This window comes from Euleptes europaea, chromosome 7, assembly GCF_029931775.1.
Source record: "Euleptes europaea isolate rEulEur1 chromosome 7, rEulEur1.hap1, whole genome shotgun sequence".
In the NCBI taxonomy this organism is placed as follows: domain Eukaryota; kingdom Metazoa; phylum Chordata; class Lepidosauria; order Squamata; family Sphaerodactylidae; genus Euleptes; species Euleptes europaea.
Window position 1 is genome coordinate 23,448,425 of NC_079318.1, and position 19,218 is coordinate 23,467,642.

Genomic DNA, 19,218 nt, shown 5'->3' on the forward strand with positions numbered 1-19,218 from the left:
AAGAGATATAATCGATTATCACGTATATCCAGTTTCACACTGTTCATTCTCTTCAGCAATGGAACCCAAGATATAACAAGAGAAGGCATAAAGCCTCTTACTGAGCATGGGAACTTCTCCTCAGCTGGAAATGGAAAGAACTGCATTTAATGCTGAAGCGGGCCCTGTACAATTGCATTAGAGTTCCACTTACTTCTGAGTGCTGTTACTGAGGGCTCCTTCAAACCACTGATCAATCACAGCCAGTTTCAAAGTATCTTTGTACTCATTCTTCAGCTGGTAGAAAGGTTTAAGGGCGCTGTCAACATAAGGCAATGCCTTAGTTGGTACTTCCTGGTGAACGACACATGAGGCGGGGGGGGGGGGTAGAAAAAAACAAGAGAGAGTAAACAGCAGGTTATTTTCGCATCTACAGCAGGCCAGCCCTCAGCAATAGAGAAATGCAAAGAAGGCTCACACGTACGCTACAGCACATGAAGATTCAGAAGTGTTTTCATTCATTTGCTCATGCACAACGGAGTTTTGGGATTATGCAGCATCAACCACAAAAACTAAGCAGATGGAAAACTTGGGGTAAGATTGAAGACATCCTTAGGAAAGTGGGGCTCAGCATGCTCAACTCACTCCGCCGCAAAGTAAACTGACGTTACACCTATCTTCCTCCTCCTCCCTTCCCCAGCAGAATCGGCATAGCATTATCACAACACGTAAAAAGAAAACAAGACTTTAAAAAAATAAGGCTGTCAACCACACATGGCTAATTATCTGGCGTTTTTTTGGGGGGGGGGCACATCTATTCAAATGGAACACATCTGCCCACCACCCAAACCTCAATTTAGGTCCCTTACTGCTACAATATACAAGATTCATCAGACAAAGCGGGGGCTTGGCAATTTAACCTAAAATGGTGAATGTTATATTAATCTGAGGTTTTTAGCTTATTTATTTATTTAAGAATTATATACCCATGCTTTTAGATACTGTGTCTTTTAATGCTACTTTGTAATTGATATGAATATTTTAATGGCTTTGCCATATTAATAAATCTGATACTGATACTGAGGTCCCTTACTAAGCCTGCGTATTTGAGCCCCCAGCCCCCAAATAATAATCCGTTTTTGTTGGATCCCCATCACGTCAGCCATAAACATGTCTGGAAAAGATTGTCATTCCTTATTTGCCCTGATCATGCTAAAATGCATTAAATGGTAGTTAATTGTGCATTTCATGAACAAACAGAAAGCAGAGGATTTAAGTAGGATGCTGCTGGCAGGGGCAAAATTCATTTCAGGGGATCTGCCAGCTATCTTGTTTAGAAGTGGCAGAAATAGGAGTCACAGATGAAATTTGGAGGACACCCAGCTTTAAGCAAATGCATATAAAGTAGGGCGGGGGGTGTCACCAATTTTTAAAGCAGAACGAGATTTGTAGGTGAGGTTGTGCGTCCTCCTCTGCCCACAGAGCACCTCCGCACAGCCTATTATCCTAGTTGCTTCTTTTGTCAGCCAAGCTCTGGTATCAGAACTGAGCTCTGCTGGAACAAAAGGGCCTTGGGAGAAAGGCTACAGAGCAAGATAGATTCAGCTCTCGTCACCGGCACATGGCTTTCTCAAACTCCATTTTACATGACTGGGGAAGACCAGAGACAAGCAAATGGGTCTCAGCCACAATTTGCAGCTCTCAGGTCCAAATCTACATTAAGCCTATCACTTCTGTTTCTACCAAGTCTAACATTTCAAAGGCAATGACAGATGACACAGGGCACACAAGCTGTAACCGGAGCTAGGAGACATTGCAGCGACTTAGCTTTACTGCAGATGTGATAGAACATCATGATCGGGATAAATCTGAAGAGTTAATGTCTCACCATTCCATGGAGTTACTCTGCAATGTCTCAAAGCGAGGGAAATGATACAAAAATCACTTTCGCCAAAAGTAATTCTTAGACAAAACATAAATGAACTGTCAGGAGGTTCTATCAGAGGGCCTGTTCTATCAGCTGTAAAGCTTGCTTTCCATAATTTAAAAGAATAGCTGAACTGATGTCCTGAAAACAGCCTTGCTCTTAGGCACTCTAACGAACAGCAATATTTTTTTTCCATTTATCATCCAGTAGCTTTCCTTTCCCTTCTCAGCCCACAGATACTGAATTCTTAATGCTTTTAATGCTTTGAAATGAAAGTGCTTGACGTTTGTGAGAAGCTCTTCATTTACATGAAAACAGACACAGTACTGGCAGAAGCAGTCTGCCAGTTTCCTCCTGTCGCTCTGCTGATGTGCTTTTCCAAGTAATGGTAGGAGGGCTGGGCAAAGAAGCAACTCTGGGGACAGAAGGGATTACCAGTTTACTCTTAGTGTCCTGAGCAGGGAAAGAGAGATGTTTTAGGGTGAATCGACATCTGTGAATGTGAACTGGCTTGCAAGCATCACCATTTTTCTTAGGCAGAGTGATGAAGCTTCAGAATTTACTTGCTAATCCTTGTCGACGCAGGCTGGTTGATTAAAAAGAAGGAGAGTAAGCGGGTTGTTTGTACAGGCAGGACAGGGCCCAGTACTAGCGGGGAAGACTGGCTGGGTTGTATGAATCTGCTTGGTGGGGAAGTGGAAACACAAGAGAAGAAAATGTGTATCCGGAGGGGGTAGCTTTTTTTTAATGAATGTGAACTAAAACATGAGTTAGGGAAACTCAAAACAGATTTTGGGGGCTACTAAGTGACCGACAGGAGCCCCGTGGCACAGAGTGGTAAGCTGCAGTCCTGCAGTCCAAAGCTCTGCTCATGACTTGAGTTCAATCCCGACGGAAGTCGGTTTCAGGTAGCCAGCTCAAGGTTGACTCAGCCTTCCATCCTTCCGAGGTCGGTCAAATGAGTACCCAGCTTGCTGGGGGTAAAGGGAAGATGACTGGGGAAGGCATTGGCAAACCACCCCGTAAACAAAGTCTGCCTAGAAAACGTCGGGATGTGATGTCAACCCATGGGTCAGGAATGACCTAGTGCTTGCACAGGGGACCGTTACCTTTTTTTAAAAGTGACCGACACAGCCTGCATCATTCTCACATGCAAAACGCACTGACCTTATTAGTTCTTCTGTAAATTCTTGGAACTTCCAGGGCACTTTTCAGGCAATTGAAGCACGAGTCACTTAAATCCTGTATAATCTTATTGTTTAAGGTTGGCCAGCAACCCAGTAATGACTCCTTCGAGTCTTCCAGTGCTCCTGTTAAGAAAGACAAAGCTCAATGGAAAAACTAAGTTGCCCAGATCTGGCCTGGATGCATACAGAGGCTTGGTGTAGATGTAATATTTCCTGATCTTCCAGAAAGAAGTATTCAAAGGATCTATGCATTATTTCTCTGCTCGTTTCTTATCTGAAATGCAAATGTATCCACTGCTTCATTTTGAGAGCAACCCACAGTACAACATTATGCCCTCCTCGACTTTTCCACAAAGCACTTCAAACCACAATTTGCAGCTATGGTCAAAACTGGATTTCCATCTGGTTCAGAACTAACCACGGATAGCAAAGATGCTGGGTCAAGTATTAACATTACAACTTGGCTTGCTCTGATATTGAAAGGGAGGGAGGAAATTCCTACATGAGAAGATGGGAAAAGAAGGGGCAGAGAATATAAGTCTGCAAGCACTTCCACCCTCTTAACCATAGTCTGCCATAGTCAGTGGCATGATGAAAAAACTCTTTATCAGCATGATTCAAATCCACTCCATTCAATATTTTTTATCCCCTTTACAGATTTATACAATGTTGCCCAGTAAAATAAGCTCAGCAGAAGACACAGATAAAAACAAGTACATAAGCACATCTTTCAGCCAGCTTTTACCTGAGATGCAGGCTATGTTCTTAAAGCCAACTGTTTCAAGTTTTGGTTTGATAATTTGCAGTAATTCAGGAAGCTGAATTAAAGAAAAATAGATACATTTGAAGACATTTTCTCAAGATCTACATTGCTCCTACACATTAAAGAGAGAATTGTTTGTGCTGAATGGCAGAGTTTAATTTACTGCCAAATAAATGAAAAAAATGCAGATTCGTCCAAGCGTCAGTTATAGATAAGAATGAAGGATTCTGCAATCAGTGACCCTATGCTATCACAGCCTTCCGGGCAAAATGTCTAGAATTAATGAAAATTTTATTCAAATGGCACATTTGCTCCTTGAAGCGTTTAATTAATCTTGAACAGAAGTTACTCTCAAACCAAAGTACAGCATAACAGCTACCTATCATGTTCCAAGACTTGAAACGAAATGTTAATAGTTAAATCCTGCGGTAGTCCAAAAGGCTAGGCAGCGTATGTTTTCCCCGCCAAATGAACTTCTCACATGCTCCACCTCCCCCCCAAAAAAACACAGCTGCCGTTTACTGTTAAGGGAGAGCTGCAGAGTCTAATCCGAGGGCTAAAAGAATCTGAAGAAGTATCCGAAGAAGTCAGCTGTGACTCCCGAAAGCTCATACCTTGCCAGAAATTTTGTTAGTCTTTAAGGTGCGACTGGACTCTTGCTCTTTTCTACTGCTACAGACAGACTGACATGGTTGCCCATCGTGAGCTAGGGCTAAAAGTACATCTTCGTGACATCTTGCTTTCGCTGCCTCCTGGTGTCTGATTTGAGGAGGGAATTCTCTTCAGCCGGCCATGTTTGAGTGTAAACAGAAGACAGCCTCCCTAGATGCATTTTGCCACTAATAAAAAAAGGCTCAGGACTACGTTGCAGCCTTTATGCTGGGTGTGCACCGTATCCATTCTAACATTTAGGCCAGGGGTGTCAAACATGCAGCCCGTGGAGGGCTTTTCTCTGGCCTGCAGAGCTGAGGCAGCCAGCCCCCACTCCCCCGTCCCTTTCTGGGCTAAGCGTGGCTGCTCCAGCCTCGCTCGCCCAGCCAGCAACCCTCCCCCCGTCCCTCTTTGTCTTTCTCCCCCTCTCTTTCATTCTCTTTTTCTTTCTCTCCTCTCACTTTGGGCTCTGTCAACAAAATGTACTGACCCATTCCTGAAGTTTATCCAGATCTGCAGCGACAAGAACTAGCTGAGCAGTGGATATGCAAGCTAAAGGCAGTGCTTCTGAAGAAGAGTCTGGTCCTTGATCCTCAGCCGGGCTTGGGTTCAGAGAGGATTCCCTGCTCATGCTCGCCAAGGATTTTTTACTGTCCTTTGTCGTTTCGTTGGAGACGGGCCTGAGCAAAAGCTAGACAGACAGACAGCCCAGAATAACATTACACTCAGGCTTGTTTAGAACAGGTTTAGGCAATTTCACAAAAAAACAATTTGAAGGCTTGAGTGAAGCAGAGATGTGAGAACGAAAAGGTTAACCTGTGGCTTTCCTCACCTCGTTGATAAAAAAAGAGTAGCGAGCTATGATCTGCAGCGAGAGCTTCCACAGGCGGTGTGTTAGCAACGGCAGGAACATTTGATCTGACCAACACTTCTGCAGACTTGCCCACGCCATGTGCGTCGCCAAGAGGCAATAAGGACTTCCAGCTGAAAGTAAGGAACAGGGGTGGTTAAACCATGAACTCTGATTGTACTTCAGTACACATCTCCATATTAGTTACTTGAAAATTATCCTGATGCTAGGAAAGATGCATTTCCAACATATGAACACTTTTTTCGCTTTGGTTTTTTTATTTCCCAATCCACAACTGCTATGCAGCCTCTGAGCATACAAAAGCCTTCTGCAAACCTCAGCAAAATGAACATAAGAACATAAGGAAAGCCATGCTGGATCAGACCAAGGCCCATCAAGTCCAGCAGTCTGTTCACCCAATGGCCCAACCAGGTGCCTCTAGGAAGCCGACAAACAAGACGACTGCAGCAGCATCCTGCCTGTATTCCACAGCACCTAATATAATAGGCATGCTCCTCTGATCCTGGAGATAATAGGTATGCATCATGACTAGTATCCATTTTAACTAGTAGCCATGAATACCCCTTTCCTCCATGAGCATGTCCACTCCCCTCTTAAAGCCTTCCAAGTTGGCAGCCATCACCACATCCTGGGGCAGGGAGTTCCACAAGTTAACTATGTGTTGTATGAAACCTGGTCATTTAGCTCCAATGTTTGAGGACCTGTGTGCCCAGCAGCTGCTAGTGAACCTTGTTTGCCGACAGACATATACGCCCAGCTGCCTGACTACAGAAGGGTACATTCTGAGGAAAAGGATCCAGCAGCCCCCTTCTGTCCAGGTTAATAACTGCAGGTAAGAATCAGGCCCAGCCTATAAATTCCCTCCCTGCCGAAGGAGGGAAGGAAGAAAGAGTTAGCTGCTGTTCCCTCCATAACTGCTTAGTGTCCTAAAGGCCTAAAGGAGAATTGTCTCTCATTATAAAACCATCAACAGGGGCACAAAGGATATTTTTTTCATACTTCATCCAGACACTTCATGCAAACAACGATCCCTTCAGCCATAACTGAAAATAGTAATTCAATATTTAGGTTTCTGTATGAAAGCCACAATCTCTTTCTTCTCTTTGAGAAAACATATTTGATCTTCTCATTTTTATTCATGTGTTTGTTTTGTTTGTATCCTACCCTTCTTCCAAGGGGCTCAGACACACATGGCCTCCTCCTCCTTTTATCCTCACAACTGTCGTGTGAGATAGGCTAAGCTCAGAGATAATAACTGGCCCAGGCAGAGCGGGGATTTGAACCCAAGACTCTCCAGCGCCAGCCTGATAGTCTAACCACTTGGCCACACTAGCTCCTATGCCAATTTGGCTCTGATGAAATCTCCATACACACAAATTTTTCACTGTGACCCATTTTCTGGCCTTTAGTGGTGACGGTAGCAAAGGTGCTTACTGAGAGACAGGAGGCAACAGCAGCAGAAGATCTTGGCCTCTATTTATTGGCCCTATTTATTGGCCCTCTAGGGAAACTGGCTGACTACTGTGTGAAACAGGTTGCTAGACCACATGGACCACAGATCTGATCCAGCAGAGCTCTCCTTATGGTCTCACAGCATAGTCAAGAGGCAGAGCAGCACCTGGCTAATCCCTGCCTGGCCCTCGGGGCATTCAAGAATTCCCATCCTGGGGAGGAGGGACTAAAACAATCACTCAGCAACATGGACAAATAAATTGAGAAGATCTGAGAGAGAGGGAAAGTCCAGTTATCTTTTTAAGTTACTCGAGGGCTGTATAGTCAAAAAGCAGGATACAAATAAATTCTTCTTATAGCATAACGGAAGCAAGCAAAGACCCCATTATTAATGCCAGATTACTGCACAAGCCTTTAATTTTATGTAAATGGAAAATGAACATTTGACATTCATTATTTGAAAAAACTTAAATGCATTGAGGTGGTGAGCCCAATTAAAATAAAAAGAAACTATACCTGGAGCCTCTTCTAACCCGTTGGAGAGGGCTGCTTCTAAGCCCCCCCCTATTTCTCTGAACCTGAAAAATATATATACATATAAATCTCTTTGAGAGCCAAGAGTACTAATTAACATTTGTGTTTGGCAGCTCAGTGCTGCAAGCTGTGGAATAACATCCCCCCAAATACTGCTCCAACTGGGAATTGCACACCAGTCTCCATAGCAGAAAGGCTACAATACATACATTACAAGCAAAGTCCATCACACCACCCATCTTCTGTCACTTCGGCATGCCGATCCATGTTGTGGGCGGGTGGGTTTGGAACACAGAAGCAACAGTCACATGACATGAGGCTATTGGGCTGAGAATCCTAATGGAGTTGGGGCCAGCGCCCTTGGAGGACTGCTTCCTCCCGTACTGTCCAACCCACCTATTAAGAACTACCCCAAAATCTCTCTCTGTGCCCACACCTTCAGAGGTGAAAATGGTGGCAACTAGAAAAGCGGCTTTTCCAGCAGTGGCCCCTTGCTTGTAGGATGCCCTTCTCCAGGCTTACCTGGTGCTTACACTGCTTTCGTTTAGGCACCAGGCCAAAATGTTTCTGTTCACCCATGCTTTTAATTAAGGGGATGATTTTTAACCCTTTTTAAGCCAGAAAACTATAGTTTTAAGCCACCAGTGGCCTGTTTTTATTATCTGTGTTTTTAATGCTGACCTGGAGCTTTTTAAAGCTGGATTTTAACTTACCGTATTTTCCCGTGTACAAGACGCCCCCATGTATAAGACGACCCCTATTGTTGGACAGTGTCAACTGGTCCAAAATTGGGGGGCGTCTTATACATGGAAGGCCGGGCCCAAAGACGTCACCGCTGGCCCCGCCCATCAGCTGTCAGGCGGGGGCGACCGGTTTGGACGCCGGCCACCGGCCGGCCAGGGCAACCAGCCTCTTCTCAATCTCTTCCCTGCCTGTCAGCTGTCGGGCGAGGAAGAGAGTGAACGGCACAAGAGGCTGGTTTCCCTGGCCAGTCGGCATCCAAACTGGTTGCTGCCCACCCCGCCTGTCAGCTGCCGGGCGGGGTGGGCATCAACCGGCCAGGGCAACTGGCCTTTTGCTCACTCTCTTCCACGCATGTCAGTTGTCGAGCGGGGGAGAGAGCGAGCAAGAGGCCGGTCGCTCTGGCCAGCTGGTGTTCGGCGTTCAAACCGGTCGCCGGCCACCCCACCTGGCAGCTGACGGGCGGGTCCAGCGGCAACATCTTCAGGCCCGGGCTTCCATGTATAAAATGACTCCCAAATTTGGACCATTTTTTTTATTTAGAAAAAAACATTGTCTTATACATGGAAAAATACGGTATATTTTTCAACATTTTTTACAATTTTTATTTTGTAAACTGCCCTGGGCAGGTTCCTCGAGAGGCAACATAAAAATGTTCTAAACAAACAAACAAATAAATGTTATAGAACCAGGAGAGGTTGATGGGCCAGGTCTCACTCAAAGAACTGACACTGAGGCAACTTACAGGGAGCACCTCCAAAAGATAGTAGCAACATCCCATTGACAGGGTCAATGGGCACATATCCACTCCTGGTAATGCATGCCGGTTACCAATATTAGTGCTTGCCATCAAGATTGAAATGAAAGCTGGTAGACTGCAGGGCACAGAACATAAAAGACATCCTATGTGGCAGGAAGGGGCGCGTAGGTAGCAAGCAGTGTGCGCTGGAGGGGGGGGCTGACCTTTGACACTCCTGCTACGCCTCTAGCAAAGGTTGGAAACCTGGAAAATATATCCCAAGTATTCCTCGTCTCTCTAGTCTGCATCAGAACTCTGTACATCAACTTAACCAAAAGTATTGGGGATTCGCAAATTGTAAACAAATTTATGTTCCACAAAAGGGAAACGCAGTGTGGGTAAGTCCTGATTCTTAGAGACACCTCTAATGTCTTAGTCCCTTTAGGAAACAAGTTTTCATTTCACACTAAAGAAAGGAGCTGTGGAAGGAAAAGCCACAGAGACGGACCCCAGTTCTCAGATTTGCTTTAGATGACCTGCGGCTAGGTCTCATGACCGCGGCACCAACTCTGTCCTACGTGTTTGCTAATGGACACCGGCGCAAGGTTGTGTAAACAGTTCTAAGGGATAAAAATCAATAGTTCTTTTTGATATCTTGAACATTTCTATTTAAAAAGATAAACTCCACAGGCTATTATCACAACCTGCCAAGTTTTACAGAAAGATTTCATAAGCGCAAGCACCTTGTAAGTTACTACCACTTTCTCTGGAGGAACTCCACAGAAAGCAAAGTGTCCACGTGTCTGGAACTTTGGGCTTCAGTATAATAAAAGCAGGAAGCATGGTTACCATAATACAAATCGTGTTTAATTAAGCTCTCTGCAGCCTACATGTAGAAATACCAATGTGAATGATAGGCTTTATATCCTCTTTTCCGAGGAAAAAAAATCCAGATATCAGATAAGACAGATATTAGAAGCCTATTGCTACATCCGATTACAGATGTTAACATTTCCAGAGACTTTAAACACAGTGAGAAAAAGCACCACCCTCTGCTGTTTCCTTTATGTCCAGTCTTAGATTGTAAGTGCCTGACGGCAGGGACTTCCCGTTTTGGATGCTGGAAGGCACCATGCAGTTTGTTGGTGCTATGTAACTACTAAGTACCAAACACCAGGCAAGCCTCAGAGGGAAGGCTATTCCAAAGGCTCTATATCTGGTTGCCACCTGCTTCCTCTCTGCAGGCCAGGGCACAGAGAGCAGGGTTTGGGAAGAAGATATTAACTGGTAGGCAGGTGTGACGGATAAGGGGTTAACCAGCAGCAAGAGCTGACAGGCGAAGAGTGGGCAGAGCCAGAGAGCTGACACTCGGAGCTGAGAGAGTAGGGTATGAGCTTTCGTGAGCCACAGCTCACTTCTTCAGGTATCTGAAGAAGTGAGCTGTGGCTCACGAAAGCTCATACCCTACCAGAAAATATTTTTGGTAATCTTTAAGGTGCTACTGGACTCTTGCCCTTTTCTACTACTGCAGACAGACTAACACGGCTACCCACTGTGAGCTGAGAGAGACGGAGAAAGCATTCGAAGTTTGGGACCCAGCCTGGATAGAAGGCTGTGAAAGTAGTCGAAGCGTGGAACCAGCCTGAGAGGAGGCTGAGAAAGTAGTGGAAGCTTGAGGCCAGCCAGAGAGGGCTGTGGGAGATTCAGAGCTTGGTAGCGAGACCGAGCGGAAGCCAGACTGTACTCTGTGAACCTGAGGGGTTCTGTGAAAGCCAAAGCTATTGTGGGAGTGACAGGGAGTGAGAACTGGGTTAGAGAGGGCCCATACTCACGTCACAAGGGGAATTAGTCTCTGAGGTAGAGCTATTCCAGTTGCAGGGAGGTGTGGTGGATTACAACCACTAAGGTGGGGGTAGTCAGAGAGAGCTAGGCTGGGAAGAGAGTGAGAGTCTGAAGCTGAATGACAGACTGAGGGTCTGAACGTCTGAATAATAGTTCTGTGAGGTAGAACTAAGCTTGAGAACTGAGAACTGAAAGTAACTTGAGTAAAGGGAACATCTAAGCTATTTCTCTGAAGCAGTCTTGCTTGTATCAATCTAACTCTGAGTTTTCCCTCCAAAATATTCTGCCTTTTCTTAAAAACCAATCTCTGTAAGTTCTCTTTAATAAACTTCCCTGTTGTCTCTGTTTAAGTTGAAAAGCCTCTTGTCTCCTATTTCTCACTGAGGTAAATACGGGTGTGGGACTGGAGGAGAAGAAGGAAAATAATTCTCCTCACAAATATACTCAGGCCAACGCCTTTTCCCCTCAGCATAAACGGCCGGGCTGAGTGAGTGGGATATTGAAGTGGTTGGAAGGGGGGTGCGTCACAGCAGGTAAGTTCAGGAGAAGACTGTCCCTCAAGTACCTTAGCCCCAAGCCGTTTAGGGCCTTAAAGGCAAGAACCAGCACTCTGAATTGCTCCCAGACACAGGCAGCCGGTGCAGATCTTGCAGTATTGGGGTGACGTGTTCCTTGTACCCAATCTCTGACTATAGCCAGGCTGCTGCATTTTGAGCCAATTTCAGTTTTCAATAATATGCACTGTAATTACTAAATCACCAAATCACCCATACCAGGAAAGTACTCCGGTTCAGCTGACATTCTCTTTCATGTGAAGAAGCTGACAAAATCAACAACTACACAGCGCAGAAGATGTAGATTGGAAAACTGGTCTATGCCAGTCCTAGGCAATCTTATCAACAGTCAGATAGTGAGGGACAAGTTCAATGCACCTAAAAAGAAGATTATCTTTGGCTGCTGGTTGTTTGGATGCAAAGCAAACTGCACGAACGTGCCACATGCACATGACATGAAAGGGCGTTTCTCCCACCTTGCATTTCCCTTTTGGTTTTTGTCACACTTTCAGCAGGCAGTGAGCAAGTGTCTTTGCCTGAAAATGCCCATCTATTCTATATGATTTTTTTTACAATTCTGGTGAACTGAGCACTGGTGAGCCCCCCGTTTACATAAACACTGACCTTATTTGGAAATAAACAGGAAGGTTCCATTTATCATTAAAGCTGTGGTAGGACGGATGCGACCTCAGTCTTTTCACGCTGGCTTGTGAGCCACACTGCCGTTCAAATTTCCTTACGAAATCCATGCTTTTAGTGTATTTCTGGAGGGAGAAAGTATGTATTAAGGTAGCATTCCATTCTCTTTTAACAAAATAACAATGATGCGCTCCCTCACTGTCATTCTCTGGAACACATGATAGCAGAGATCCAGTTAACGATCAACATAGAAGACTCATTCAGTTGACTGTTCATCTTAAAAGAAAAAATGTCACTACCTTCAGAAGCATTCCTGTTCTACTCTTCTTATGTCTTCTACCCTAACAGTCCAAGGTGATGTATATTAAAAGTCCCACTCACTGAGTTAAAGGTAAAATGGAAGTAAGGAAGATGAATCTGGGGGTCAGCAGAGCAATTTGATTAGGAAAGTAGGCCTGCAGGTGCTTGCCTATAACTTCTTTGTGGAGTTTCACTGTCTCATCTGGATTTATTTATTTTCTGCTGTGTTGTTTTCCATTCTTGTGCACCTTACTGTGGATATCTTTGCAAGAATATGACAAAGAAGGTGCATTTTTTAAATTAATCAGAGTAGATTTTTTTTATACAGTAGGCTAAGGAGTTCATAAGGCCTCACACTGTGGCTAACCAAATGCTTTTCACAGGCTGCCAGATAGACACTTTCCGCTTCCATCAGAATTAATCTCTGTCTAGGAAATTGCAAACCATGACACAACCCCCGTTAAATTTAAGCCCTCTTTATTAAAGCTGCATTTTACAACTCGACTATTTATCTAAAGAGCTGAATCCCCTTAGCTATGGTTCATTATATCAAAGCTATCGCTAATGTATATATTTAATTACCTCATGAAACGCATCTGGGTTGCCAGGATTAAACAACGACGGCAGCTTTCCTTCTAAGCCACGAACCATTTCAGGCCACACAGAATTGACTAAAAAATCGTAACCAGGAACTGTATTCCCCTTTTCACTGCAAGATAAAATCGAAACTTCTCCTAGAAATACTTTTTAAAATAAATCAGGATTACTGGTAAAAGTTTAAAGAGTAACAGCAAAAGAGACTAAAATGTTTTGTAGCATGTCAAGCTGTCAGTTTGATAGCGCGCCATTTCAAAACTAGGAATACTTCTAATAGCCTAATGTACTATTTTACCATTCTGAACATTTTAGCATTTGTAACACTTTGCTGCTATTGCTGTCACCATCCCAACTGGCATCTGCTTCTAGAAAAGTATATAAGCATTTCGCGTATGGATATTTTCAAAGAGCAGAACTATATAGAAAATAACTTTTAATAGAAAATGATTTCCTTTTACTCCAGACATAAACTCAACTCTGAAGGGAAACAAAGAGCCAAACTAGATGTGCAGCTGGAGAACCCCCATTTCATGTATCTTGTCCATATGTAGGTAGATGGGTTTCTAATTTTAATGTCAAAAGGGAAGCATGATTGAATCTGTCCCCTCCTCATCTTCCACCATGCCTCCAGCATAGCTCTGAAGAGAGTTGGCCAAAAAGTGTTTGTAGCAACAGACCACAGAGAGGTACCAAGGAGGATTCAGTTCCCCTGAACTGCAAGATCATTTCAACTTTTGCCCCGCTCTGCTCTACAAGTGGAAAGGGCAGACATGTGAAAACCACACACGGTTACCTCATCGACCTTAGCTGGTCCTAAGAGAATTCTAATTTCTAAGTGTAATTAATATCAAACACACACAAATTTATCTTGTTTGTGCCAGTTCAGAAGTCTAGGGGGCGAGAAAAAGAAATCCACCACAGTTCTTATTTATTGCAGGACAAGACGTATCAACAGTTTTCATTGATTAAAGAACAGGATGAAAACCTGTTGAGGGATCAAGAGAACTGAAAGACTAGCAAAATATACAGTCACGTGAAAAGTGCCATGGCGTCTAGCTACCGGTAATTAGAAAAGTATTTCTGCGGCCTGCAGAGCTAAATCCCAAGCAGCGCTAATTGCAATAGGCCACTGTGTTAACTGGCCTGTTAAGAAAGAAACAAATGGTTTCAATTAAGATGGCCAGCATTCAAATCAGAAATTTAATTGCAATATGAATCATGCGCTCAATTGAGAAGATAACACAAAGTATGTGGAATGAGAGGATGGCCTTCCCTCTCTCTTTACTTGCTCTCCTTGGCACGAGACACGGTAGCACTGGTGAAAGAGTGAGAAGACCAAGGTCCCCAGAGAAAAGCAAGCTAGCTATGGAGATAGAAGACCAAAATTATGGGCCCCACCCCATTGTGGCTAGCTTGTTCTTTCCTCAGATGGCTGCCAGGGTAGTGATGTTTTTACTTCCAGCTTGCTCTCCTTCTGACAACCACCCAGGATGTAGAGGCTGCAGAGAAAGGTGTGCCCTTTACTTCCATACCTGGCATGGGGTCTATACCTTAGTTCACAGCAGACCCATTCTCTAGTCCCCTCAGCACTGGGAACCACTTGCTAACCCCCAGCCCTACTGGCCAATGGGCTTGCCCTGGAATATGGGGTGGGTGCCAGGTTGGGGTGTGGTGCTCCAAAGAGGTACAAGTGACATGTCAACACAGCCACCTGCGGTTCCCAAGCCACTGAGTATCACTATTGTAATCTGATAAACATACTGTAACTGATCTGCAATCCTCTTGAAACCTGTAGGGTGGATGGTGGGGCATGTGGGGGACTATCACATTATCTTGCAAGGATTCCTCCAAGGAGTTCAGGGCAGCGTACTTGTTTCTTCCCCTCCTTGATTTTATCCTCACAACAAACAACCCATGAGGTAGTTTAGGCTGAGAAAGTTCCTAGCCCAAGATCATCCCTGAGACTTGCAGCTAAGTGGGGATTTTTACCCAGGTGTCACAGATTCTAGTCTGACACTGAAATCACTACACTGGCTATCACAGCAAGCATAGTTGAGAAATTGTATGTGCATGTTTAAAACAGAATATGAAAACATTACTGTTCTCATTAGCATTTTCTTTCTCTCTTGGGCGTGCACACACACACTCGTATACAAATAGTATTTTGGAACATAGGTGAAATTTTAACCCTATACAAAAACCTTCAAATGAGAACTGAAAATTCTCAGCAATTTTACTAAGGGGAATACTGTAAATTAGTAATGAAGGAATCTTACAATTTGGTGCATTTTTCATAGCAGCAATAATACGCTAATGCATCTTTGGCAATATCTAAACCTACTTGATATCACATTCTTGATGAGTAAATTATGGGAACTGATGCTGCTAGAAAAAAATAATCCCTAAAATTGCATCATTTTCACTAAGAACAGCCATTTTCAAGGCAAGATGGAGTTTTTTTTAATTGATTTTTATCGCCATGATAATGGTGTTGCTAATTCTACAATCCATGTGGAAAAGATATTTGGACTAACTGGAGTTAGAATTTAACTGTAAAAATGGATACATTTTCAATCAAAGTTATTTTCACTGGGTCACAGTGTCACTATTCTCTTCTGTAAAATACTGATTTATTGAGAGCCCATCACCACTATCTGGGATTTTGCATGCATCATTATTAAACAACATAGCTGTTCACAACTTTTACTAAAAACATGGTTGCATTACCTTGAGACACCTCCCCCTGTTACTTCGCGCAAGAGACGGCAATGGAGAGGAACAAACTCTAGCAATTTATTGTACATTGTTTGAAGGCCGTTAGGATGAGACTGAACATACTGTTCCACAATCACCTGTCAAAGAATATTTAGAATGAAACTCAAGCAGCAGGTAAGAGAATTCAAATGCAAAAACCCTACCCTTTCAGCCCTGTCACACACAATGTTCGAAGTTGTGCTCATTCGTTTTATAGGAGGAGACCCCCACCCTTAATTTTACTGATGATAGTTTTATCCCACCTTTCATCTTTGGAACCTAGATGGACAGTGAACAGTGTTCCATCCTGGTACCCACTGGACCCAGTGATCCTGAGCTTCAGGCAGACTGCTGCACTATGTGCTTTCAGACAACTTGTACACATACTTCTCCTCTCCTAATATTGACCTGAGCTCAATCCCGAGAGAAGTCGGTTTCAGGTAGCTGGCTTATGGTTGACTCGGCCTTCCATCCTTCTGAGGTCGGTGAAATGAGTACCCAGCTTGCTGGGGGTAAGGTGTAGACGACTGGGGAAGGCAATGGCGAACCACCCCATAAACATAGTCTGCCTAGTAAACGTTGTGATGTGACGTCATCCTATGGGTCAGACCCGGTGCTTGCACAGGAGATGCCGGGGATTGTACCTGGGACCTTTACTATTGTACACCCTTGACCGAAGAATGGTACACTCCTTCTAACTGGGATGGTCGTCCTCTTCCACAAAGCGTGCAGCTTCGGGAGGGACGCACATGGAGAGATGAGGGAGGTAGAGGAGACCTGCCTAGCCAGCCAGATCAGCCAAATCAACCCTGGCGATCAATGGGGTGACAGATGTCGCAGCCAGATCACCCTCACATCCACATACCTTTACTATTGTTGTGAACCAATTCCAGTATTGTAATCAGAACTAAAAGCACATATACAACTGTTAAGCAGCCTCACTTTCTATTATACTGTAGCTGACTTGCCATCATTTGGTCATTTTTCACAAGCCAGAAAAGTTAGGCACATTTACGAGAACACAAATTATTTCCGCAATCATTATTTACCTCATCTATGTAGGGTTTCACCAGCACCTGGCCAACTAATGCTTCAGCATCCCGGGTTTTGTCTATTGTCGCATAGGTCCGCAAACAGTGGCGTACTATGTCAACGTTGGAACTCTGAAGGCCTTCTAAGAGCAGCCCTTCCAGAGACTGCTGCAACATAGCTGTTATCCCAGCTATCCGCTGTGTTGTTCAAAAGGAATGAAATGTTAGCTGCAAAAGCAGAACTGGCAGGATAAATAATAATTAAACACTGGGGTGAAATTAATGTTAAGAACCGCATGGGAACAATGCTTTAACACACTTTACCAGAAATTCAAGTCATTTTCTTTTTTTCTGGGCTATTTCTATGTAAGCCTTTACAATTAAATGATGGGGCTGAATCCAACCAGGGCTCAAAGAACAAGATTTCTCTGACTTTCCTTCCCACTACAGTGTATGCTGCCCCCAGGAGTCGCAGTACATCCAGAAACAGCGCCCAGTATGAAGTGGGAGGAGGAAGGAGTGTGGGTATCACTGAAAATTGTCCTTCCCCCAGCACAAGTGCTTGGTAGAAGCAAAATGACTACTGGATAGACCCCACTGCTTTTAACAAAAATTTGGTCATAATTGTTGGATTTAACACTGGGGCCTAGTTTGATTGGCAGGGGGCTCTGTGCTCCTGTGGAGTCGGCCCCTCCCTTCAGGCGGCAGTTATTTCTAATGGACGCTGCCAACTACCATTCTGGGGGTTACCGCACTTGTATTCCCAGCGATGTATTGAGTTTGAAAAGGTTATAAAAATACTGTTCGCGCTTTGTTTGGTCCCTTTAGTTGTGAAGACATCTTCCAACCATTTATAAGCCGTGGTATCCAAAAATCCTTTTAAAGCGATATTTTTTACAACGTTTCCAAAATCTTAATACATCGCTGGGAATACAAAGTGCGGTAACCCCCATGTCTGATTCACTCAGCACTCAGCCTCAGAAGTTTCTGCCAGAAACTTCTCTAAGTATAACTCTGTGTTCACTCTCTGCCTCACACTCTATGAAGAAGTAATGTTTCAGTTAATAAAGAAAAGTAGTACAAACCTCTTCAAAAAACGTTTTATTTACAGAACCTTATAATAGTTTATTAAATACAGTTTTCTTTATTTTTAAATACGTGTGCTGTTAACATTCCTCCACATAGCTTTTGGCTGTTTTGAACTCTGCTGATTTACACAGGTGGCATATCCGGCGACAAGCGAGTGCTGGGATATTGCCCCGCATACGGGACTGGATTAATTTCCATTCCCCCCACACAATAAAGTTTTATATATATATTGCAAAGTCTCCTATGTAAAGATTATCAGGTCTAAGCTATATGAAAAGCGTTAACTGAATCTCTAGCACTCTGTCCTTGAAACAGGCACTTTGAAGCTCCACACAGAACTGATTAATCACTAGCAAGGATTATTACATTGGTAAAATTTAGCCTGCTTATAAACAAGCTGAAAAACATAATACAATAACTTCTAAATGGTCAAAGGCAATGTTATTATAGGAACAGCAACAACAAGTGTCTTGGTTAGACTGGCTATAAACACATTATCTAAGGAAAAGACACTTGCTGAACAGCCTTTATCTTCCATACCATATAATCCGAAAATTGTCGCTCTTGATTATGTGAACAATAAAGTTATTACAATAGTACTATTAACCCAAAATCTAACAACAGCACAACCCCCCACCCCAACATCGGGGGTTACTGCACTTTGTATTCCCAGCGATGTATTAAGAGTTTGAAAATGTTATAAAAAACATCGCTTTAAAAGGGTTTTTGGATACCACGGCTAAAAAATGGTTGGAAGACGTCTTCACAGCTAAAGGGGTCAAACGAAGTGTGAACAGTATTTTTTAATAACGTTTTCAAACTCTTAATACATTGCTGGGAATACAAGTGCGGTATTGTCCCAAAGAACAAGAGAAGGTCCACTGTTCTGGTGCCAAATCTATTGATTTAAAACATTTATTAAACACCTTTCTACCTCGTGGAACTCAAGGCAGTTTATAATGTAAATAAAATAATGATTATTAAAAACACCTAGAAGACCACAATTACGTTGCTACAGCTCATGATGGAAAACAGTATTGGGCTTGAAGCATTAAGCCAAGCAAACAAATAATTTCAGAAGAAAGACTGTGTTTATTGCATACTGGAACAATATTTATTGATTTAATTTATTTACAAAATTTGTATGCCGCCTTTCTCTCCTTACAAGGGCCGCCAAGGCAGCTAACAATTTAAAACATACATGATAAAATATGTTATAAAGCCATTAAAATAAACCACCCAACATACCTCCTTAAAACAGCTTTAAAAAGAGTTAAAAACAGAGCTAAAATACATATAAATTAGAATACATACACAACAAACAACATTGGTTAGGAAGGAGGGATTATTGAGGGAATGTCAAGTGAAACAAAAAAGTCTTCACCTCCTGGCAGAAGAAGGCAACAGAAGGGGACAGCTGAATCTCCCTGGGGAGAGGGTTCCAGTGCTTTGGGGCCATGACCAAGAAGGCTCTCCTCCCGGGTTTCTACCTGCCTAATCTCAGAAGGTGGGGGCAGCCAAAGCAGGGCCTCCAAAGATTACCGTAGTGATTGGGCAGGTTCATAAGG

At 43.5% G+C, this 19,218-nt stretch overlaps 1 protein-coding gene across 1 annotated transcript in view; it reads right to left on the reverse strand.

Moving 5' to 3' along the window:
- The window catches only part of COG2 (component of oligomeric golgi complex 2), a 40,217-nt gene that overhangs the window by 4,768 nt on the left and 16,231 nt on the right, over positions 1-19,218 (reverse strand). The window contains exons 7-16 of the mRNA XM_056852633.1: positions 16,580-16,759; positions 15,504-15,628; positions 12,762-12,888; positions 11,865-12,004; positions 7,347-7,408; positions 5,340-5,491; positions 4,998-5,198; positions 3,839-3,911; positions 3,074-3,216; positions 194-333 (exon numbers count right to left, since the gene is read on the reverse strand). Of these exons, the coding sequence (XP_056708611.1) occupies positions 194-333; positions 3,074-3,216; positions 3,839-3,911; positions 4,998-5,198; positions 5,340-5,491; positions 7,347-7,408; positions 11,865-12,004; positions 12,762-12,888; positions 15,504-15,628; positions 16,580-16,759 (1,343 nt within the window). The remainder of the gene's footprint in view (positions 1-193; positions 334-3,073; positions 3,217-3,838; positions 3,912-4,997; positions 5,199-5,339; positions 5,492-7,346; positions 7,409-11,864; positions 12,005-12,761; positions 12,889-15,503; positions 15,629-16,579; positions 16,760-19,218) is intronic.